We start from the raw sequence: 26,211 nt of genomic DNA on the forward strand, positions 1-26,211 counted from the left end.
ATGCTTTTTACTTTTCTTTCATAAGATTTTTAATAATGGCAGTTAATACTGATATGATTTTATTACAATTAAAAAGATTCGGACGGAGCTTATTTTAGTTTTTTAATTGTTAAAAGCAGATTTATGAAACGGCAGTAAGTTTTTCGAATGTCTATGACGTCATATTTTTTATATCATAAGATTGCAAACGGCCTGGAATCGCCGAAATAGCGAAATGACTGCCCATAGACATACGCAATTGCATATGCGTTGCCTCCCTTTAATCGACGGAGAAGGATACACAGAATGAGAATATTTTCCCTTCCCATGCATCTTCTCATCTGGAAAATCCACTTCCACTTCCCATCCTTTATTAAAAAAAGATTGTGGGAAGAGAAAGAGAAGTAAAAAAAATGTTTACGAGAGAGCGAGAGGTAGAATATGAAGAGACTTGACACCTGTCCCGCTCTAACAAGGAAGACTAATTTTAAAGCCGTTTAACTACGCTAAGCAATACTTTTATGAGGTAGATGAGCCGATAAGCGATTATAGATTTTATTACTATAAGCATAGCGTATATATTTGGATAAACTATCAAATATTTGGTTACGTGACGTCACATAGTACGGTGTACAAAATAAGTTTACGTATAAATTAAAATGAAAGTCAAAATAATATTAAACTTTGTTACTCCTTGTACAAACATATGATTATGTCTTTTAATAATAATTTACTCTTTAAAAGAAGATAAAAACAATTAACACGTTGACCGCGACGTCAGTCATCGGTGGCTGACACTAGATTTTCAGTTTAGGTCGCGTCAGCCATCGGTGGCTGACACTAGATTTTCAGTTTAGGTCGCGTCAGCCATCGGTGGCTGACAGCGTGTAACATGACAACTATAAAATTAATTTTATTTTAATTATTTTTTTATTAAAATAAATTTTGTCTGAGGGGACTAAGCGGTAAGGAAACAAAACAGACTTGGCGCGTAACGTGTTGAAACAAAGCCTATAGGTATAACGTTAAAAATGTAAACTATTTTGTACTGCGACCGGAAACACCGGCCCTTTAATACCAGTGCGTATAAGCGGCGCTCGTGACCTGAACGTGATATTAGAAATACGCGTGGCGGTCAACGTGTTAACTTTGTATTTTTTGTTTTGTGTAAATCATTTTTAACTTAAAATCGATATTATATCGATATAATGGAATATTCGATTATTTTAATCAAATCTTAAATTAAAAAAAAATGGTAACAAATTAATACGTAATAATAATAACATAATCACAAATATTGAGATATTATTTTGTTATATTAAAAAAAAAAAAAAATCTTTTAGAAAAAAAAAAATTATAACATGCTTTAAAACTTATCTGTTCGAAATAAAAAAAAATTGTATCTCTCGATCCGAAACCGTTTGAGTATTCGTCTCAATGAATAATCCTTGCGAATATAAACCCTATTGCTAAAGAGATTAGGTCGAAATTTGAATAATGGAAATATTTTAAGGTGAGTTTTCATCATCCACTTCTTTTATAACCGTATCAGATTCCCAACGTGCTTTCTCAGCTAAAAGTGCTTGTAGTTTCTGGAATGAATAAAAAAAAAACATTATAAATCGCAAACACTTAGACTTATCTAATTCAAACAAGAAATTTATCACAGTACCTTGTATTTAAATTAAATTACCGTGGGTTTCTAAAACCGAAATATCTACATAAAACATATCCCTGTCATTATCTTAAACAGAGATAAAAAATATTTAAACGAAAAAGATGGTCTCAGAAACCCAGATTTTATTTTATCATAGCAGCCCTCTCATTCCTTTTAACATGTTTTAGGCTAGGGACCTGAGGTACGGATGTTCTTTATTAAATAAAAAAATTAAAAACTTATAATATCCATAAAATCTTATCTTAAATCAAGATTTCTATATCTAAGTTAAGACATTAAAAAGTTAAGATATGTTAAAAACTGTACAATTCAATTGCTAAAATAATTTCAATATATAATAAATTTAAAAAGGTTTCAATTGATAAAAGAAACCCAAGATAAGTAAGGAAAAACGATTAAATAGTAAAATTTACCTCAGGTTTATCCAATACTATGATTCTGTTCTCGACTTTAGGCGCGAGTTCACACGCGTTCTGCTCCAAGTCGTCCAGAGACGCGCGACGAGTCAATCTGAACAATACATACATACATACATCCGACTCGAAGGACCAACATATTTCAAACATAAACTGATATATAAACACGGCTAAACACTCACGTATATTCGTCCGGTGGCGGCACCGACTAGTTTCGAGCCCATCGGGGCCCTATATCAGTTTAGTATAATGTCTCACGAAAGTTTGAATAATTTAATTTCAAACATAGTTTAAAACTAAGGATCTTTACTATAAAAATAATACATTTTCAAATACATTTTAACTTAAATACGTCCTTTTTACATACGTCTATAATGGTCAGCGGTATGACAAATCAATGTAAGTAATCTTACTAATGGATGGATGGATGTTTATTTGAAGTTATCTCCGGATGCATGGATCACGCTGAAATTTGCTATACATATAAAACAGTCTGGTAGAACACATAGGCTACTTATTAAGGTTTTTTTAATCCCGCACGAACGGAGTCACGGGCGATAGCTAGTAGATAATAATATATTGAATTTATATAGAAAGTAATGTGGTGATACATTATGGTAACATATATAACGACTTTGATGTCCATAATATCCTTCACCGGCTTTCAAAAGGTTAAAACACGTGTTTAAATAAACATTGACTAATTACATTTTTTGGGGTAAGACAGAATGTATAAGAAGGTTTGAGCAATGGAAAATCACCTGTGATGATGCGTGGAAGGTTCAACAGCGGCGGATGAAGCTCTCCGCAGCGGAGGTGGACCATCCAGCTCGCTGCCATCCAACATCTTTACTAAACTATGCCTATAATTATATTAAAAACATAAAACAACAATTATAAGCTTACTTTGATTCACTATTATCATACTGTATTCCCCCGCGTAGCTTTTTTATATCATCCTTAGTTTCGCCGAAATAGCGAAGTGATCGCTGTACAAAGACATCTACAATTGCACATCAGAATCATCCCGTACAGAAAGAGAATATTTCCCCTTCTTATGCGTCCTTTCCTCTATCAAATCAATTTCCCCTTCCCATGCCTTCTTTATAAGATGGATTTTGCTGAAAATTGACATAGATATAGAACATATTCTCGATTTTTTTTTAAATTCCGCACGAGCGGAGTCGCGGGCGATAGTTAGTATATATATATATATATATATATAAAGAAAACATTTTAATATAATCTAACCGTCTACTGAGCGTGACTAGTGATTGTCGATGTTTGGATGGCCGGGACTTGCCCGTGCGCACGTTGATGGCTGCGAAATGGTTCTGCACCGCCATGCCCACCTCCGGACACATGTCCTCTGACACCTGACAAGGGAAATAACGTGATCCGATTGGACACAAAGAAGTAAAAAGATTACTTCACCAATTAATGTGAAGTGCTTCCTCAGTTTCTTTACTTCCTTAAATTATACTTCAAGGTCATAGTATTTTTCTTCATCAAAAAACCATACCATAGGAAATTTAAAGCAAATTTTGTTACGTAACCAACTGGTTCTTCTTTACTTCATCAAATCAAGCTAACATCACATAAAACTAAAGGATATTGCTGAGAAATCAACTTACCGTGGGTTTCTGACAATATTGAGTGACAACAAGGATGTTGTATAAAACATAGCAATAGGATTTGATGAAAATAAAAAAAAATAGAAAAAAAATAGAAGATTAATCTTGCCGATGTACAAAGGGTCTTAAGCAACTTGTAAGAATTGGTCCTTCCTGTCAAAATAACTCACCAGTACAGGACAGGAGGGCAGCATGGTGAAGCCATCATTACCCGCGTGAAGGTATTGCTTCACCGCGAGCCTGTACTTCTGCTGCCGCTGCAGATATTCATCACCTATCTTCACCACCTGCTCCTCGACACGCTGACCCGGTGGTTTTGAGGGGTCGAATGCAAACGATATACCTGCCACCTGGGAAACCATACATCCGAAATTTGATTTGGCACGTCGGGCATATTAGTACTCTTTTGCACGACGTGCCAACTATGTGCTGGTTACTATGATATAGAGGGTGTTCAGATGATTCTTACAAAGATTTACGATTAGAAGATTAACATACCAAATAAAAAAAAAAGTAAATTTTCAACATCAAAAAAAAAATCTTAGTATCTTACTAATATTATAAAAAACGAATGTTTAGATGCACGGATACATGTTTATTTGAAGGTATCTCCAGAAGGACTATATGAATCTTGGTGAAATTCGGCATACATATAGAACATAGTCTGGAAGAACATGCAGGTCACTAATTAAGTTTTTTTTCTAGTCCTGTAAAATTAAGTTACCTGTGGAAACCTTCCTTCTAAGCTGGGATATTTGCAGACTGAATTCTCCAGAATCTTCAGTATTGTATCTCCACTCGCCTCCACCACCACCAATGGATCTCTCATAGGAATGATGGTGGACAAATCGCGTAGAGTAAAATCACCCGCTGCATGGACCTAGGAAAAAACTTACGTCTTATACCTACTTTGTAAAAACTTAAATCGAAGCTTTAAAGTTAATAATCTAATTAAGTACCACTTAATTAATGTTTAAATGGATGTATGGATGTTTAAATGTATCTCCGGAACGACTCGACGGATCTTTACGAAATTTGGAATAGACGTAGAACATAGTCTTGAAGAACACATAGGCTACTTATTTATTTTTTTTCAACTTCGCGCGGACGTAGTCGCGGGCAACAGCTAGTTGTTATAAATACAACATATTCTATAGACTGTAGTCATAGCATCGACATCCGAATCTAACATCCTAAGTATTGTAGGAACACTCTGTATCTTCCTCTCTGTTGGTACCACTTACCTGATCAGATCTGAATGTGCCAGAGTTAAGGATGACGAGGTCAGCCCCGGTGGCAGCGAGCAGCACGTCGCACACCCAGTTGCCGAGGTTGCTCTCCTGGCGACGCACGCACGAGAACCTGCCCTCCAGTGGTACGCAGAACTTACCCAATATCTCGTCCATCTTGCCTTCTATCATTGCTAGAATATTCAAGGCTAAGATTTACTACCATTCTACTTATATAAATGCGAATGTTTGGATGGATGGATGTTCGTCAAAAGGTATCTTTAGAACAGCTGTATGGATCTCGATGAACACACAGAACACACAGCCTTGAAGGACATATAATATTCGATAAAATAGAATAAAAATTTGGAAACTTATCCGACTCGAAGGATCAAACTGATGAAAATGAATGAAATTGATGTGTCTATATATAATATAGAAAAAAATCATATGTCGTGCACATGTATTTGCGTTTTTTATTACGAAAAATATTTTTTTATAATTTTTGTCTGTCTGTATGTCCGCAAGGCTATTCTACTAGTAATAAATCCAAATATGACATCTATTACAATACAAGTTGCTAAGGTATACTGAACTACACGTAAAAAAAGCATTCTGTATATTTCCTTAGTAAAATAAATTAGACCTAGGTATAAGTTAAGTAAAAAGGTATAAGTAAGAGCGTCGGTGGCTCAGTGGTCAAGCACTGCAATCTGCAGGTCCTGGGTTCGAATCGCGCCATGTACCAATGTGTTTTTCGATTTCCGATTTACATATGTATATTTATCCGACCTCCTTACGGTGCAGAAAAAAATCGTGATGCTGCACATATCTGAAGAAATTTAAAGATATGTGTGAAGTCAACCCGCACTGGGCCAGCGTGGTTGACTATGGCCTAATCACCCTTAGCTTAGGGTAGGCTCCGACCCTCGGTGGGGACGAATAGTGAGCTGATGATGAGGTATAAGTTAACTTACCCGAGTATTTCTCGACCTTGGCCTTTAAGGCCTGGTCTTCTGCGTACGCACTGGTCACGTCCACCGCTTCGATATCCACGCGTGGTCCTTCAGGACCAAATGTTAAGTTGATTTTAGAGAATTGTCTAAAATCTGTACCACTTTTGACTATATATTTGTTATTTATCTGCAAATAATACATTCGTTAACGCATTTGGATATCTTTTTAGTAAAAATAGACATTTTTTTTATTTTTTAGTTTTTTTTTTCAGTAAAAGGTACAAAAATAGCACAAAACTATAAGATGCTCTGATACAAAAAATATACTGACCTCCAAGACCTCATAGACATGATCATGACCCCCCAATATGAGGTCAATCTCAGTACATCCTTCCGCTAGTTTGATGTCATTGGGGGTTCGCATATGTGTCAAAGCTATCACGTACTCACAACCCTGAAAAGCAAATTGAGCCTTACAGTATCTGCAATAAGGTTCAATTTCAAGAAACTAAATATAAGAATAAAAAAGTTTGAACTTATTTATTGCGAAAACTAGTAATCGGATTTTAACAATTCTTTGTGCATTTGAAAGCCTAATTATTAGAGTGTGTTTAAGGCTATTTAATATCACGCTTTAATTTTAAAATTATTGGGCATATATGGTGTCTTGTGTTTTACCTCTCGTTTTAATTGTGATGCGAGTTTAGTTCCTGCTTGTAGAAAGTCTATAAATGTAACTTCTTCTGGGTTAATAGTTGCTAATGTGTCAAGCCATTCCTGTAATTTTAATATCTAGATAACATCCTGTATCTCAAATAACACTCCGAAATATATATCAAGATACAGTCACAATAGTAGGGTTATATGTATGTACTAACTGTAGCCCGCGACTCCGTCAGCACGGAATTGGAATAAAAATATAATTGACAGTCTATGTGTTCTTCCAGACTATGTTCTATATGTATACCGAATTACAGCGAGATCCGTTCAAATGTTCTAGAGATACCTCAAGACAAACATCCATCTATATATATAGATGGATGTTGTTTTTGTTTCGTGTATATCTTTTCTACGTCTAGGTACAAAAAGTAACCTAGACGTAGAAAAGATTTAACTTTATGTTTTTGATGGAAGAAAGTTAAAAAAAAACTGTCAATAGATTTGTGTAATACAGAGGAAAGATTTAACAATGAGGGAAGAGTTTGTACCAAATAAACTAAAGCGGGGTTAGACAAAGTGCATTCGTTCCAAAGCGATTCTATTCGAACAATAGAGGCGCGACAATCACGTGACTTATCGAAAATTATTGTCAGTTTTATTTTTGAATTTCATTATGGAATCGCTTGATAGCGAATGGAATTTATCTAGTATCGATCATCGATATCGATTTCAAAAATGCTTTCGCCAGTTGAGTCGAAAGCGAATCCCTGGACATAAAATTATTACAAAAAAAATCAAACGTATATTTGCCAACCGATCAAGTCAGTTGCTAGTTTCTGCCCCTACCAACACCAAATGAGGTGAATCGACTATACCTCCTATACCTGTTCGACAAGGCCTATGAGGCCAATCTTGTGTCCATTGCACATCAGTGCGTGTGTTATCCTGCCATCCCCTAGGGGACGACCTGTCTCGTTGTCTATCACATTAGACATCAGCCAAGGGAAGCTGCACTGTGCTACTAAACCTGACAGTACTTCTAGACCGAAATCTGTGGACGAAAATTGTTAATTGGAGGGGCGGACTTAGGCAAATGGCTAGACTAGGGCTAGGCTAGAAGGGCTAGACTAGACTAGGGCTAGGGCGGAAAAAAAATAATAGAAAGAATATTCGTCCTCAAAAAGAAGCAAATTTTCAATTTAATTATAATTGCTTTTTTTAAGCACTAAATGTAAAATCGAATTAATGATAAGGGAAGGGATTGACCCCTGAAACACAAAGCTAGTTCAGGAGCTAAGGGTAAAAAAAATTATAGAACATGACATCCTTTTTTTTAAACGATAGAAATGACATGTTTTATACAAGTATTTCGACAATGGACATCTTTATAATCAGGTTGCACAATTATAGTTTTTATAAACGTTTAAATTAAAGTCTGTTTATCGTTAAATTACTTACCAAAATCATGATTTCCAAATACTGCGCAATGAGTTCCTATTTCGTTTAGAACAGGCACCATCTGCTCGCCTTTTGTGAATGTACTTACTATAAAAAAAATTTAAACTACGATTATACTAGTTAAAATAACCATAAGTTTAACATCTCTAATTTTCTCTAAAAACTGTTTTTTTTGTGTGTTTTTATATAGTAGAAACCCGTTTAAAAAATATACTCACGCATACTAGGCGAGAATACATCGCCACTAAACAATATAAGGGGGTTAAGATGCTGCAAGGCTTTGACCGCGGTACTAAATCTTAGCGCTCCGCCCACCGGTTCTGTGTCTGAAAGATAAAGATATATTTAACTATAATATAAAAAAACATCAAATAAATGTAGTCAATGTTATTTAGGGATGTGATATAATATTGTTATAGTATAAGAATATTTATAATAGGCTCAGTAGTTTTTGAGTTTATTCGTTACAAACATAAAAACATTTTTAACAGTGGTAGAGCCCGCTTTAACATCTTCACACGAATTGGCCCGGCTCGCCCGGTGAAATACAACGACCACACAGAAGACAGGCGTGAAGTGGAAGCAATTCCGCGTTTCGTCTGATGAGTGTGCGTCCCGGAGGCCCTCTTCTCTTTTCCCTCCCACCCTTTTTCTTATAAGGAAAGGATGGGAAGTGGAAGTGGACTTTCCGGATGAGAGGATGCATGGAAGGGAAATATATTTTCTTTCTGTGCATCCTCTCCTCCATTGATTAAAGGTAGGCAACGCATATGCAATTGCGTATGTCTATGGGCAACGGTCACTTCGCTATTTCAGCGATTTCAGGTGGCCGCTCGCTCGTTTGCCACCTTATGATATAAAAAAAAGTTTTGAAATATTTAAATATTCGAAATATTATTTTTACGGTGAAGTCGTCAATTATCAAACATGTTGGCCAAACTTTGCCGATTGACGGCCAATACCAATGTATTGACAGTACAGTTGGCCGAACAAAGGACACATGGACCAGGTTTTCGTTTGTTTACTAAAAATAGTAGAATAATCTTGAAATTCGTACTAGAATTACCTTGGCATACATTAGTAACCTTTACAAATTAGTAATTAGTTGTTGCATGAAAGAAAAAATATCTTAGGTTGCACCTTGGGGTAATCGGAAGTCTAGACTTTTGAAGGTCGATATTATACACAGTTTTTTTAGTATTCTTTGTTCTCGGATTACATACTTGTAGCTTAATTAACATTCATTTTTGAGTTATCGAATTATCGATATTATTTTAGGATATGTGTCAAAATGTATCGACTATCGATATCGTCACTCACTAGTAGTCTGCTCGATGTTGTAGACATCGTTGTAATGCACGATGAGCACGTCGTCGCCCATCCCTCGGCCGGCCAGCTGGCTCACCGCACGCCGACCCACCTGACGTACCTCTAGTGATGCCTATAATATATCGATATTGTTATTGTTATACCTTTGGTAATTTTTGTAAATATTTATTGTAACCATTACAAATAACCTTTTATCTTGTGCTAGGATAAGGTCACAACAATAGGTGCCACAAATGTATGTTGTGTATAATGTGGGCAAAAGTGAAATTAAAGCAAAATAACTTATAGGCTCAATAGTGACACAAGAGACAAGAGCTGTCTATTATTCGATAGAATTAATTGCGATAACCTTAAATCGAGACGTGAATGATGATGAGAATGTTGGGATAAATTGGAAGACTGTGGCCAGAGATAGACCAAAATGGAGGTATTGGATCAGATAAGTCGAGCCTACATTATTATATAGATTAAAAAAGGTTGCCAGCATACACCAAAGGATTGGAACAAATCGCCATGTTTGACATGACATAAGAAATAATCAGAATACTGAAAACTTTTAACGTGTTCTTATTACTAGTTGTTTCTAGAACTAAAATTGAAGCTTACGTATAAATGCGTGCATACAAAAATATTATAATAGTGAATGTACATAGACGTACAATAATAAAAATTAACATGCAAGTGTGTTTCAGTATAATTCTGGTGATAATTTATACTTCATTGCATTAAAATTATCTTGCGAGCTTTAAATAGAATATAACGCACCACTTACGTTGGCACGTCGGGTAGAAGTGTACTCTTATTCTCACGTGTCAAGTCAAATACAAACAGCGATGATAAATTGTACAACACAATAAAAGAGGAAGTGCAATCATTGCGAATTGATACGACCTTCTCACCCTGGGTGTTATTCCAAATATAGCTTACGATTGAATGTTGACAATTTAATATCTATTTGTATCTTTAGAAAGAGTTAAAATATCTAAAATAGTTTTACTAACTACAACAGACATTAACAAAATAACTAAATTGTGTTTTTAAAACCTTTCCTTTTCATATCCATTTTCTACTACGTCCATCTCTTCTTCTCATTCATTAAGAGAAAAGTGAAGAGGAGTATGTACATATGCGGTCAAACATAAATAAGCGAGAAACTGTCGAGGGAAACCTCTATTATCGAGAAAAATATCTCGCATTCTTGGACTCTCGCTTAACAAATTTCGACTGTATACTCAATAAGATACGATCTTTTAACACTATAAATGCCACCGAATCACCTAGCGAGCCCACTTTAATAAAAAAAAATCGTAGTATCATGTAACATGTTACAATGACAAAAATAACTTGCATGTATAATTAGATATTCGATACGGAAGGACGTAATAACACCTAAGGTCGCGGTATCCAAGTTTTTGGTTTTAATTACATGTTACTAGCTGTCGCCCGCAACTCAGTCCGCGCGTTATTAATAAAGATGGTGTCGTACTGATATTATAAATGAGAATGTTTGGATGGATGGCTGTTTGAAGGTTTCTCCACAACGGGTGTGTGTATCGCGCTGACATTTGGCATACAAGTAGAACATCAAGTCACTGTGAGACTACAAATTAAGTTTAATTCAGATCGGGTCAGTAGTTTTGTAGTTTTTTCAAATCAAACAAACAATCAAATCTTTATAATATTAGTATAGAAGTATAAACGATAAATATTAACTTAATGATTTTATTTCCTGATCGATAAATGTTTGTCATCATCATCAACCTGCCCTTATCCCTATCGAGGGTCGGCACAGCATGTACTACTCCTCCATACATCTCTATCAGCTGTCATATCCGAGTCTACCCCCTTCTTACGCATATCCTCTTTCACACAGTCATTCCATACTTTTTTGGTCTTCCTCTACCCTTGAAGCCATCCACATTCAATCTCATTACTTTTTTGCTTATATCATCATCATCCCTCCTCATAACATGTCCAAACCACGCTAATCTTTTACTCCTCAATTTCTCGATCACTGGCGCTACTTTCAAACTTCCTCTAATATACACATTTTTAACTTTATCCTTCCTTGTCACACCACACATCCATCTTAGCATACGCATTTCAGCTACATTTCAGATAAACGTTTGTCCCATCACTAAAGAATGTACAGTTAAATACAAAAGTGCAACAAATATTTTTATTATACTCTATTAGTTAGAAGAAAATATAAATTGTCATAACACCTGTGCTACAATACAGTCAAATCTCCGTATTCGCGGTGTTATAAATGGGACGAAGAAATCAAAACCGCTATCAAATGTTTAACGTGAATTAGAAGAGTTAACTATATAGCCTTCGCTCTTCTATTTAAAACAATAGAGATAGCAAATGTATGATACAATTGTAACGTCATTTGAAATTTTACGTTATTTAGATATAGTTTGACCGCTAAATTCATACAAATTTAGCGATTCAATATCTCTGACACAAGCAAGATGTTTTAAACATCTGAAACTAGTTCTAGTTTTTTTTTAATTTTATAAATACATTGGCTTGTCTCATGACAAGTTTTACCGCAGAAATCCTTGGTGGATGGAACAAAAAACTTTCGTCTGGCAAATGGCCAAACGATTACTTATGAGCTTTGGTTTTATCGTTCATATATTGGAGTTTGTTATTTTGATAGAAACTTTTACTCATATTAACCTTTATTTTGATGAATAAAATAGTTTCTTTATAGTCATACTACCTGTCGCCCACGAGTCCGTCCGCGCGGAAATAAAAACTTAATAAGTAGCTTATGTGTTCCTTCACATTATTTTCTATATGTATGTCAAATTTCATCGAGATCCGTTCAGCCGTTTTGAAGACACCTTCAAACAAACATCCGTCCATCTAAACATTCAAATTTGTAATACGTAAGATTAAGAAAATTTCCCATAAGAAAGATAAAAATTATAAGTAAAACTGTTCATCAGCTATCTTGCAGCAATCGCCTTAGACTTTGTCAATGTGGAATTAAAAAAGAAAAGAAATAAATAAAAAAAATGTCTAATATGTCTGCACGCATATGCTAGCTTCCAATAAAAGTCCCGTCCAAATCGTTTCAGCCAGAAATATTATTTTTTTCGATATTACATACAGACACTACAATTTTATTTACTCTATAAGTATACATGTATGATTTGTGTGCACGAATGTACAATACGTCCTTCATCAAGGCCGTAACAGATAAAACAATGTTGCGTAATCAAACAAAACACTATAAGACCTTTTTGGTTTGACTATTTTAATATATTTTTATTTTCATACACTACGGTAAGAAAATAAATTAAAATTATGTTGCTATTAAAATAATTAAAAAAATATAGAACTGCTGATTTAAATGAAACTTATCGTTGACATTAATTTTATTAAAAACTAGATCTAGTATTTAAAAAAAAAACTAAATTAATAGCCTATGTGTTCTTCCAGACTATGTTCTACATCTATGCCAAATTTCACCGAGATCTATGCAGCCTTTCTGGGGATACCTTCTAACAAACATCCATCCATCTATACACAGTTATAATATTAGTAAGAAGTAAGATAAATCCAGAATGTAACAATCAAGTAAATAAGGGTTCACAGCTGTAACAAAACTTTTTGTTACCCCTAATTGTTCCTTCGGAAAATGAGATAAAGGTAACCATATGGTTACTATAACAATATAAATATATGGTAGAAAAAATATGAATAACCTTGATTGATTACTCATAGCTATCTTATCTAATAATTTCAAGGTTCTTAAATATAAATATTTTAATAGGAAGTTTTAACATGCTGTATAAATTAATTTATACTGATTCAATATCAGCATGTACATTTACTATTATGATTAATATAAAAAAAATCGGTCAGATGAGGTATTCAATGATCTGTTATTGCAGAGTGTCCTCCACTAAGAGCTACCAAAATGCACTATGTTTTATATTTTTTATGAATTGGTATATGGCAGAATATCTTTTTCTCTTTTGCCAGTTTTCATAAAAAACACTGGCTGAAGAGAAATGTACACAAAATATGGATCTTAATTTATTCAAGATCTCCTCTAAGTCTTTTTATAACAGTAAAGTATGCTGTATTTTCCCAAAGTACATCAATCATGCAACATAAATGCACATCTATCTGTGGGTTCCGACATAAAATATAGTACAGTCAGCTGCATAAATATCTATACAATTAAAATGTTTAATACACATTTATACACCTTTGGTTTCAAAAATATGTATCCACATAACTGACCAATACTTATTATTGTTGAATACATGCATAAGTATTTTTGAAACTTTGCCTATACAAGTTTCTAAAGTTAAATAAATATATACATTCATGCAGCTGACTGTACATTTAACTTGTTTCTTTTTACAAATAAAAACATTTACATGTTTTATTACAGATAATTTATCAGTAGAAAACCACAGTGAACTAAATCATGCACAAAATATGCAATAAAGGTGCATAGCTGTAAACACTACCCAGTACAAATAGACAGTGCCTGTTTTAGCCATCCGACGACTGAACGGACACCATCTGTGACTTCCCCGGGTACATCAACACTGGTTGACTCTATCAATGAGCTCCAACGTGACCGGAGAGCTGCTTGCGCCGCAAACGACGCCATTGCACACACTGATCGCACTACAACCATTATAAAAGTTCCACGGTATTACATTGTAGAAGAAATTCAATTTTGTGTTGAAGGCTTAAAGTTCACAGTTTGATATTATTGTAGATAATATTTTTCTCTTGTAGTAAAAGGGTTATAGTTTCTATAGCTCCATAAATAGTTTATTTTGTGTGACTTCAGTTGTTTTTTTCTTTTATATAATACATGTTAATAATTACATATTAAATTGCTTTCTTGTGCTTTTTTTAATCAATATTTATTACACTGTTTTTATTAATTACTATTGATGTTATTTGCATTTAGTATACAAGGATACTTTTTATAATTTGTAAATTTTCTAGATTTACAATTTTTTATATTTGTGTTAGGAAAAAAAACTAATCAACATTTATATGCAGCTTTGAAAAGGTCTATTGAATGAAAATCTTTCATTCACTTTGTTTCTATAAATGTTTCATGTTTAATTTCATAAATGTTTATCATTTTTATAATTCACGGTCACAAAAAACACTAGAAGGTCATTTCCCGCCGACTAATTTATGTCACATTCCGATGTTTTTTTTACATGGCTATTATTGGCACACGAAATTCGCAACATTTTAACACTACTAGACACAGAATGAATGTAAATACGTCTTTTCACTAACAGGAATTTCAAAACTAGGTCTGCGCAGTGCTGTACACAGAATGGCAATGTTCTCTGTTAGGTCAAGGCACTTGAACGCCTATTTTGGCTCAGTACTTAAATCGAACGAATAAATAAATACACAATGGTTTTGATAATTTCTATTGACATTTCATTCCGAGCGACACAGTTTCTTAAAACTGTAACATAGTCGCTACGTTATATTCCTTTCATCTTAAATTTAATTTAATTTGTAAATTAAATATTAAATGATAAACTTACCGAACAGATTTAAAATGGGATGTAATAGCGATAGCTTTTTTATAGATTTAAACTTATCACGATTTAATAACTATTCAATTGGTAGTTTTTTAAATATTTATTTCGTATGTGTACGAATAAATTAGAAACCAAATGCTTAAGCACCACCCACAAACGGAATACATCAATTCGTACTGTCAAATTTTCATGTCATATTCGATCGGTAGCTTGTCGGTTGTCAAATGTGTTTCGTTCCGTTTCACCATTATAACAATTAGCACGCTTTCCGATTTTTGAAAAAGTTATGTTTTTAACTCAATGTTCTAAAAATACTTCGTGTAGTAATAAGCAAATGAATGAGGAAAAGCCCGTAGCTCGATCTTTTATAATATTTCCAGGGACCTTTATGTATGCTATTTAAAGAAAATAGGCAATGTTTTAAGATTAAAAAATTTATTTACTTTCGGGACCAAGGCATTCCTTGAAAAGAAAACATGCTTAACAATCTGAATAAAAAATACATACAAAAATGGGAAAACAAAATGAGCTTATTTCTTGATGTTACCAAATATCTTTACAAAAATAATCTCCTTCATAATCATACCAATCCACAATTTTTTTATCATGCCACATAAAGACACCTTTCAAATTTGGAGAAGCATCCAATATTAAATAGAGTATTGTTTGCGCTGCTGTATCTGCTTCTAAATCTCCTTTACCATTTGCCATGTCTGTCTTCACATGTCCAGGGTGAACAGCATTTATAGAAATGTTTTTATCTTGGTATTTCCTCTGCTGAACCATAGTCAAAGCTGTCATCGCCATTTTCGAAACTCTATGCTCGGCATGTTTACCTTCATCAACAAAATCATCTTTATTAAATGTTCCATTTCGTATACTTTCAAGATATTCTTCCACAAATTCGTTGATTTCTTTCGTTGTTAAATCCTTTTTTTGCAGTATTTCAAGCCATTTCTTATTTTTTAAATTTGATAAATGTCCGCATGCGCTTGAAACATTCACAACTCTAGCGCCATCTCTTAACAATGGGTATAACCATTTTTCGATTGATAATAAGCTTCGATAGTTTATGTCAATATTACGTTTTGCGGCATCATAAGTTGGATAAACATTGGATTCTAGTATTCCAGCATTATTTACTAGGACATCTAATCCACCGTGTTTTGTTTTGATGTAATCAGCGAAATCTTTAATACTGTTTTCATCACTTACGTCAAGCAGATGGAATTCAGGATGTAAGCCTAGAGCTTTTAACTTGTCAACAGCTTCTCGACCCCTTTTTTCATCTCTCGCTGTCAAATATATAACGCCATCGAATTTTAAACAAAGCCCTTTGACTATGGAAAATCCTAAGCCTTTGTTAGCACCTGTTACAACAGCAATTTTAGACGCCATTTTGACGTATATCACAGTCTAATGTTCACGTGATACTGCCGGAGAAGACAGACATATTTACATAATAATTAACGTTTAATAAAATACAGAGTTCAATATACTGAGTTAATTATTGTTTTATAAATAATAATTGTACATTATAAATAATAATTTTTATCTTCTATATTATTAAAATGTCATTGTCCTTATGACATCCAAGCAGTTCAATGTACCTAAACGCCTAGAGAATTATAATAGCAATTTTTTTTATATAATTTTGCTTACACATTTCAAAAGGAGTAAAATAATAAATAGTAAAATGGCATGTAAAAAAACTAAATCACTGCAAAATTCCAGCACTGACATTTAAATTCGGAACTGAGACTAGGCAAACATTCATCGGAGGATATAATTCAATTTTAAAACAATTTTTCTGCAGCGTAACAAATCTGATTTTAAGACTAGTCTGAAATAAAGCAAAAAGAAATGTAACGTTGTTTCTAAGATTCAATTTGCCGTCGAGATCGGACCGACTTTGTACTTCTCGATAAGATATTGTGTCTTAAAGAAAACCGCAATAAAATCAAACGAAAATACATTACAGATAAGTACGTACTTACGTCTAATAAATTAAATTTAAAAAGAATAATCAATATCAATATAAAAAACGAAAAAAGTTTAATTTGAATGACTATTCTATTTGTCTTTTTGTTCAACGTCGTGACATTTTTTAACTTTTTTAGTATTGGCACAGATAAAACAATACTATACTTACTAATATCAGATATAGGAGAGCATTCACCTTTGTTAAACCGTTACATCATATGGAAGTATTATACGGAGAGATGATAAAATAAACAAGAAAGTATTAAGATTAAATGTGAATGTTAGACGTAGACTGAAGAAGGTGGCTTTTTACCATTTTCGACGCCCTGGGCGGGATTTTTTGGGCGCCCATTAACTTTAGTTCACACCGAGAAGACGATACAAGGCATTTCATTATAGAAATGCAAAGCGCGGGAAATAAAAGGGCGCTTGTGGCACCCAATTGCATACGGCACTGGTACCTGGGGCGCCTCCCCTAGCCCTGGGCGGTCGCCCTATCTCGCTCTGCCCTAACGCCACTATTGGGAGTGAATATATGACGGCTGATAGAGATGTATGGAAGAGTATTAAATAATTAGTCGACATTGCGTTCATTGGTATTGTTAGTAAGAAAATCCGAAACTCTACCGGTGTACTGGCGCAGCACTAGCTTTACTAAAATGTCGATGTTTATGTCCCCTCACTAATCATTCTGACACTTGACTTTGTAATGAAAGCGCGTCATTCGCGCCAAAGCATTCTAACTAATAATGTCTAAAAATATGAATGTTATTTTGTTTTTTATAAAACTTTATATGTATAAAACTTTATTTTTAATTTCTTTATTAATACAACTAATGCAATTTTTAACAATAAACTAACAAAGAATCTAACGAATAGTCTTAAATCTATGATATAAAATAAAATATTAAAAAAACGAATAATTTACTAAAATATGTTATTAAAAGGAGTCCCTTTGGGCAAGGTCCCGAAGATACTGGCAGCGTCTTTGGACAGCTAAACTAATTCTTTGACCGAGGTAGCTGCCAGCTCTTCGGTCCCCTGTGATGTCGATAAATTTTTTGGAAATGTCCTTAAAAAGTCTTAAAGCGCTAGGATTTATTTTAGAAGTAAATATCTAGACAACATTGTTTCTTGGTCCGAAACAAACAACAATATTGCCAATGTAATGGATTGCAGCTTATTGGCTTCCGAGGACAATAGCTTTATTTTTCATTCTTTTAAAGTCTGAAAACTAAAACTATCCATCAGTATCAAACGTAAGCTTCTTTAAATGGACTTTAAGTCAATTGCTGATTACAGCATATAAATAAATATTTGTCTTCTTTATGTTCTTAAATTAATGACTAGCTGTCGCCCTCGACTACGTCCGCGTGGAGTTAATAAAAACTTAATAATTAGCCTATTTGTTCTACATTTTTGCCAAGTTTCAGCGAGATCCATACAGCCGTTCTGGACATACCTTCAAACAAACATTCACATCTATAATATTAGTAAGAAACGATTACGTAAAGAATTTAGTCTTTTGAGAAGACTAGGGTCTTTGACCCAAAAATCCAAGTAAATCTTTATAAACTTTTTGCGTTGTATTATGTTCTTTTTGTGGATTTTGTTTTAAAAAACCCTATCTGCTTAGTACATACGTGTGAAACGAATATTTGCCTGATTTATATGGTCAGTTAACTCTTTAGCCTAAAGCTTTAAAACAAAGTTTAATGACAAGCGCATTGCGGGTTCGCAAAAGACGAGTCCTTAAGCGACCTTAGGATATTTTTCCGCAAATATTTGTCTACTCTTAAATTATTCCAACAGTTTGTACACACTTTTAAATAAATTATGTCTGTAGAAACAATCCTTTTGTTTGGAGTTGATATTTTGTTTGTTCTTATTTTACAGACCCATCAATTGGAACACTATAAATATATGTTTAGAAATATTAGAAATTAGCTTTCGCTGGCGACTCCATCCTTGCAGAATTATTAAAAACTTAATAAGTAGCCTATGGCAGGAATCGTTCCAAACAGTTCATCGGAACACTACCCATGATAAATGCGGTAATAAATACAGAGGGAACTGATGTATGTACGTATGTGGTTATATAATCAACATATCTGACAAGTTGCATTATATATATCAAACTGGTTTAGCATATTTTTTACCTTCGTAAACCAGTCCATGTATACGCGTTCAATAAACTCGATCAAGGTAACTAAGACTCGAATAACAACGCAATCACGCCTGTAACCCAAAGGGGTAAACTGAGTTTCGGAATTTTATTTAATGCGGTGCTGGCACACCTCTATTGCCTCTTAAAAATACATCTATGCCTTGTCGTTACCACTAAACATTCTTTATACCGAAATTTTCTAGTATTTGGTTGGTATAAGGACGTTTACGAGGACTTCGACGATGTCTGGGAGCTTCCCGCTTTGACATAATTCCTTAAATATCCTTAGTCTTCACAAAAATCCCCTCTTGTGCTACACGCTCCCCTAACAATGTTATTTACCTTACTTCTTACTAACATTATAAATGCGAATGTTTGAATGGATGGATAGATGTTGGAATCTCCAGAACGGCCGAATAAATGGCGATAAAAGTTGGCATAGAGATAAAGTATAGTCCGGAAGAACACATAGGCTAATTTTGTTTTTAATTGTGCATGGACGGGGTCGCGTGCGACAGCTAATCAATACTAAGTTAAGTTTGATTCTTTATTTCATAGTTGTTGTTCTTTTTCTTCTAGTGCGTCTTCGGTCTAGAAGATTGGCCGCTAACTTGGAATATTTTTTTATTTTTTATTTATTATACAAAAACTTCACATAACAAATTAAACGTCGGTTAGACAGTAGTACTAAAAACCCACAGGGTTTAGGTGTACTTACTGGTCGCTTATTAATTTATAAGATCAGCAAATTAACAAATACAGACGTTATTAACCATTTCACAATTATATAATATATAAACAAAAAGAACAGAGATTAAACGGTTTTTTTTCATACTATAGTAGAAAGACAAAAAAGCGAAACAAAAGAAAAGTAGATATATAAAACAATTGATTGTTAAGTTGCAATAAATATAAGTTATTTATTTAGAAGTGCCGATTTCAAAATTCTTTTACATTTATCTGGTTTCTTAACGATTTGGTCAAGCACGGTTCAGTCAAGTGCAAGGCGAAACAGTTCCTCTGCTGACCTAATCCTCGTCCACTCCCTAATATTACGTAGCCACAACTTTTTCCTACGTCCAGCGCGTCTCTTGCCTTCAATCTTGCCTGTCATTATCACCTGAATTTATTATTATAATTGTTAGATACAAACAAATATATATTGTTTTTGTTTAACCAAATAAAATGCTTTTGGCCTAACTTTAGTCGTGTTTTTAACATACGTATTTTTTTGAGATTGTTTCTTTTGTGTTCTTGGTTAGATATAGTAAGAATTGTTGAGGGTGTAAGTTTTCACGGCTCGTAAATAGAATATAAACATGTAAACGATGAATAAAGTTACGACATCTTTGTTTTTTTATAGTTGAATATTGAGTTTTATGTCGACTTTGTGTGTACTTTAATAAATGTTATGTTGTTTTCATGTTGAATAATATAAAATAAAATATTCTACAAATTATAATAATACTTTATGACAAAAGAGTCTTAAATCAATTATTACTTAAATATTAAATAAAATATTAAAAATGAATAATTAACTAAAATATATTATTAAAAGGAGTCCATATAGGCAAGGTTACGAAGATAGCGTTCCCCCTTTGTATAGCTATACTAATTCTTTGTCCGAGGTAGCTGCCAGCTCTTCAGTCAGTGTTTGGAAATTTTCAATGTTTAAAATGTTTGTATAAACATGTCTGTTTAAGTTCTCATTTCTATTGAATTTGTACATTTTAAAATGTATTTCGTTGCGTTTTAGAACAGCTAATTTGATAGGGGCATTCCTTTGAGTTGGCAAATGTTTTTAACCCGACGTTTAATATAATGAGAGGTATATAACCGAGGGATTCGCAAGGAGCGAGAGAGGTTAATTGAGCACCGTAAACTGCCTACAAAGTTTTTACCTAAATAATTACGTATTAATAAAATATACCATTACGATAGTGGTAATAAAAGTATTCTTTACTTAATAAATAAATTAATAATTAATATTTTTTTATATATAATATGTACGCAGACGGAGTCGTGGGCAGTTACTTTATGATATTAGTAAGATTATGCCTACAAAAGACATCTCCCATTGAACTTTATTTTATGTGAATAAACACATAGTACGTAAATATAAATCGGTAGTTGCATTTTATTATTTAATGTCTCATTCACACGACCAATACAATAAGTAACAATAGACAATCTAGGATGCAAGGGCAAACATATTCCATCATTCAATGTAACATTTTGTTTTGTACAGTCGAGGAAATTTATTACCTACCCATTTAAGTCACACTTTAACGCTTCAAAACGCATTTATTTCGAACACAAGTCATAGCAATATCTATATATTTAAAAGAAAGTCGTGTTAGTTACACTATTTATAACTCAAGAACGACTTTACCGATATGCCTGAAAATTGGTGAGGAGGTAGCTTACAGCCAGAAGGACATAGAATACTATTATTTTTTTTTCTCCAAAGCATAAGCCTTGAAGAGCTGCTTTTTATTTAACTTATTTATATATTAAGTTTTTCTTTATATATTCACGCGGACGGAGTTGCGGGCGACAGCTAGTATTCCTATAAAATTCTAATCGATAGTAGTAGTTCTTCCAAACTATATTCTACACCTATGCCAAATTTCAACGAGATCCATTTGACTGCTTTAGATATATCTTCTTACAAACATCCATCTATCAAACCAGTCCATACATCCAAACATTCGCATTTATAATATTAGTAAGATATTAAACTAATAAATAACGGCTACACTCACGTATAGTCTGGTGTCTACGAGTTAATGACTCGTTTAGGGTCCTTCCTTGGAGTGGGTGAATACTGGATTCGTGGTTGGGTCATTCCTCTCATCGAAGTAATCATTAAGCGCGACGGTCGCTGAAGGGCTAAGCACTTGACTTGTAATCCAATGTGTTTTTCGATTTAAATATGTATATTTATCCGACGTCCTTACGGTGTAGGAAAACATCGTGATGCAACCTGCACATATGTGAGAAGAGATTCAAATATATGTGTGAAGTTTACCCGCACTGGGCTATGGTTGACTATGGCCTAGTCATCCCTAGCTTAGGGTAGGCTCCGAGCTCCCTTATTGGGGACTTATAGTGAGCTGATGATATCAAACGTTTTATATTCTATTTATAATGTTACATGGTCTTGATAAACTAATATGCGTCATACAAGTTTCCTTGATAAATTCCTTGAATTAATTCAGACCATGTCTCTAAGTGCCATCACAATGAAATAATAATCGTTGCAGTAACATACCTCACGCCCGTAACCCAGCGGTGTAAGCAGAGATTACGGATATTCATAACAGTCCTTGCACACTTCGTCTTTTTCACATTTATACAACTATATTCATATCGGATTTTTTTTATTTTTTTTATTTCAAAAGGTGGCAAACGAGCGTGCGGCCACCTGAAATCACTGAAATAGCGAAGTGACCGTTGCCCATAGACATACGCACTTGCATATGCGTTGCCTACCTTTAATCGACGGAGGAGAGGATGCACACAAAGAAAATATCTTCCATTTCCATGCATCCTCTCATCCGGAAAGTCTACTTTCACTTCCCATCCTTGCCTTATAAAGAAAAGGATGGGAAGGGAAAGAGGACTAAATTAGGCCTCCGGGACGCACACTCATCAGACAAAACGCGGAATTGCATCCACTTCACGCCTGTCTTCTGTGTGGTCGTGGTATTTCACCGGGCGAGCCGGGCCGATTCGTGCGAAGATGTTACAGCGGGCTCTACCACTGTTAAATTTGACTCTTAACACTATCCTTTATTAGTATCTCACTAATTTAAAAGGTATTATAGTTGCAACAAATAAAAAAATATATACTAGGCCATGGGCGTATAACTCAACTAAAATGTATGACCTGCAGATCACCTCACGTTTCGCATGTATGAAGCAGTACGTAGCTCAGATCAATTAGAACTAGAGTTGTAGAGTTGCGAGTCACTAGGCTGTACGAGATGTAAACCGGCTTTGTTTTAAATCGCTACTGACTCGGGGCTCTTCACCTCCCATAGTTATTACATAGCGTTGAGCCGTGAGCTGACTAGTTGATGAGTCATAGCTCAACGCTCTATGACCAGAAGTTGTGAGCCGGACGTCTCAGCTTAGTATATAAGTATTTTTACGACTTACATGACTTTAGACAATAAAAGAGAATTATAGTTTAATAAATTGTAATTTAATAGTATTTATAACCCAATGGAAGTTTAATTGGTGTTATAACATTGAATTAACAGTTATGTTCAGGTAAAATAGTTTATTATTTTTAGTACAAGGTTTAATCAATCATATATTTTAATATGATAAATACTTATGTATTTACTAGCTGTCGCCCGCGACTCCGTCCGTGCAGAATTAAAAAAAAAAACAAAATTAGTAGCCTATGTGTTCTTCCAGACTATATTTTATGTGTATGTAAATTCATCGAGATCCGTTCAGCCGTTCTGAAGATATCTTCAATCAAACATCCATGCATACATCCATCCTACCATCATTAATCTAAACATTCCCATTTATAATATTAGTAAGTAGAAAGATTAGTTCTTAGTAAGTAACGCTGGCGTGACGCCGTAGTGCTGGACCTGCGGGAGCTTTTAACAGTGGTAGAGCCCGCTTTAACATCTTCGCACGAATTAGCTCGGCTCGCCCGATGAAATATCACGACCACACAGAAGACAGGCGTGAAGTGGAAGCAATTCCGCATTTCGTCTGATGAGTGTGCGTCCCGGAGGCCTAATTTAGTCCTCTTTCCCTTCCCACTTTTTTTTCTTATAAGGAAATGATGGGATGTGGAAGTGGACTTTCCGGATGAGAGGATGCGTGGAAAGGGAATATATTTTCTTTCTGTGCATCTTTGTATGTCTATGGGCAACAGTCACTTCGCTATACCAGCGATTTCAGGTGGCCGCTAGCTCGTTTGCCACCTTATGACATAAAAAAACAGCATAATAAGGATATAACTTATTTATAATTTTGGTATTAACAGTTTAGAAGTATAAGAGTTAATAGTATAGAGCTTCATTACATTACTAACCTAGTTACATATATATCTCGAGGTCTGCACGTGGCCTCTTACTGACCTCTAATCCACGTAGACAGCGTATCAAGTCATGGTCAATGTTACAAACTTCTTCTCAAGTTATAGACAGTTTAACTGCCTACCGGGGGCATGTGTTTAAACACTTGAACAAGTTATAAAATTCCCATGCAATAATTAATAGTTAATTATAATGAATAGAATAAAAATTTATGCGTTAATTTAAGTGTAAATCTTTTTGTAGTTTTTTTTTACCAGTAATTTTCTATTATACAATTTTAATTAGCAATACTAATTTAGTTATGATTTCGCGTAATTATTACGCGTTAAATTAGATTTTAATTAATAATAATTTAATTATAACCGGAAAAAATATGACAAGGAAGGATAAAGTTAAAAATGTGTATATTAGAGGAAGTTTGAAAGTAGCGTAGTGATCGAGAAATTGAGGAGTAAAAGATTAGCGTGGTTTGGACATGTTATGAGGAGGGATGATGATGATATAAGCAAAAAAGTAATGAGATTGAATGTGAATGGCTACAAGGGTAGAGGAAGACCAAAAAAAGTATGGAATGACTGTGTGAAAGAGCATATGCGTAAGAAGGGGGTAGACTCGGATATGACGGCTGATAGAGATGTATGGAGGAGTAGTACATGCTGTGCCGACCCTCGATAGGGATAAGGGCTGGTTAATGATGATGATGAACCGGAAAAAATATTTACTAGAAAAATAGAATGAAAACATTTTTTTTTTAAAAAGATTTCGTGTTTTTTTTAACTTACTGAGCTTAAGATAAAATGATACGAATCTTTATTACAAAAGGAAGCTTTGTTTAAAAGGATCTTCTTACCAAAGATCTAATCTTAGTATCCGAATAAAGACATAATTTCATATTAAAAGATTTTTTAACATCCTGTACATAATTATTGTCTTATTTTAGTTAAATTTTATTCACTACCAAGTAATGAATACAGCCTATCTCATCCGGGGATAACGTGAATTCCCAAGAGTGAAAGAATTTTTCAATAAGGTTCCGTAGTTTCGGAGTTTATTCAATGCAAACAAACAATAAATATACTATATTCTCTTTATTATCTTACTTCTTACTAATATTATAAATGCGAATGTTTCGATGGATGTAAGTTTATTCGAGCGTCGGTGGCTCAGGGGTCACGCACTTGACTTGCAATCTGCAAGTCCTGGGTTCGAATCTCGCCATGTACCAATGTGTTTTTCGATTTCCGATTTACATATGTACATTTATCCGACGTTCTTACGGTGAAGGAAAACATCGTGATACAACCTGCACATATCTGAGAAGAAATTCAAAGATATGTGTGTGTATGTGTCAACCAACCCGCACTTGGCCAGCGTGGTTGACTATGACTAATCATCCTTAACTTAGGGTAGGCTTCGAACCCCTCGGACGTATAGTGAGCTGATGATGAAGTTTGTTTGAAGGTATCTACAGAATCATTGCATGGATCTTTGTAGAATTTGTCATATATGTAGAACATTGTCTGGAAGAACACATAGGCTACATATGTAAATTTTTTTTTATTCTTCGCGGATGGATACGAGAGCGACATCAACTATACCATAAATACTAATATTAAACTTTCGTTGTCAGTTTGCGTACAGTAATTGGAATGCTTTTGTCTTGAGCAAGTTTTTTACGTACGTCTGAATGTAAACGTGATAAAGATATTAATCATCACCGCGCACTTTATAAGCGTAGGTTTTCATTGCCGGTAAACTGTCATCCAAAAAAATCCAATAATTAAAATCACAAATGATAGGAATGATATTTACTATTCCTCGATTGACTATTACGGTCAAAAAAAAACAAAACTAAAAAAAATAATTAAGCAGATAAATTCGCGGGCGAAAGCTGCATAAAAATTAAAGTTTAAATTTTTTCTTTATTTCAAAAGGTGGCAAACGAGCGAGCGGCCACCTGAAATCGCTAAAATACCGAAGTGACCGCTGCCCACAGACTTACGCATTTGCATATGCGTTGCCCACCTTTCATCGACGGAGGAGAGGATGCACAGAAAGAAAATATCTTCCCTTCCCATGCATCCTCTCATCCGGAAAG

The 26,211-nt window shown here is 34.2% G+C and overlaps 2 protein-coding genes across 4 annotated transcripts; both read right to left on the reverse strand.

The window, feature by feature from the left end:
• Positions 1-1,322: 1,322 nt before the first annotated feature.
• On the reverse strand, positions 1,323-15,171 carry LOC106116422 (snake venom 5'-nucleotidase). Of its 3 annotated transcripts, XM_013310254.1 has the most exons (16): positions 14,898-15,171; positions 13,859-14,001; positions 9,331-9,451; positions 8,229-8,336; positions 8,011-8,097; positions 7,437-7,603; positions 6,571-6,669; positions 6,224-6,346; positions 5,914-6,079; positions 4,952-5,130; positions 4,432-4,587; positions 3,878-4,057; positions 3,325-3,449; positions 2,835-2,936; positions 2,071-2,167; positions 1,323-1,571 (listed from the first exon to the last, which is right to left on the reverse strand). In XM_013310254.1, exons 2-16 carry the CDS (start codon positions 13,982-13,984, stop codon positions 1,488-1,490), a joined length of 1,920 nt encoding a protein of 639 aa, XP_013165708.1. In that variant the 5' UTR covers positions 13,985-14,001; positions 14,898-15,171; the 3' UTR covers positions 1,323-1,487. The 3 variants fall into 3 exon arrangements, with proteins under 3 accessions (XP_013165708.1, XP_013165709.1, XP_013165707.1); XM_013310255.1 differs by lacking the exon at positions 13,859-14,001 and having other exon boundaries at positions 14,898-15,168; XM_013310253.1 differs by lacking the exon at positions 14,898-15,171 and having other exon boundaries at positions 13,859-14,197.
• A 146-nt stretch (positions 15,172-15,317) lies between these two features.
• On the reverse strand, positions 15,318-16,316 carry LOC106116177 (carbonyl reductase [NADPH] 3). Its single transcript, XM_013309925.1, has one exon. The coding sequence runs from the start codon at positions 16,290-16,292 to the stop codon at positions 15,438-15,440; it is 855 nt and encodes a 284-aa protein (XP_013165379.1). The 5' UTR covers positions 16,293-16,316; the 3' UTR covers positions 15,318-15,437.
• Between the last annotated feature and the right edge of the window lie 9,895 nt (positions 16,317-26,211).

Source organism: Papilio xuthus, unplaced genomic scaffold (genome assembly GCF_000836235.2).
Source record: "Papilio xuthus unplaced genomic scaffold, Pxut_1.1 DF827756.1, whole genome shotgun sequence".
Classification (NCBI taxonomy): Eukaryota; Metazoa; Arthropoda; class Insecta; order Lepidoptera; family Papilionidae; genus Papilio; species Papilio xuthus.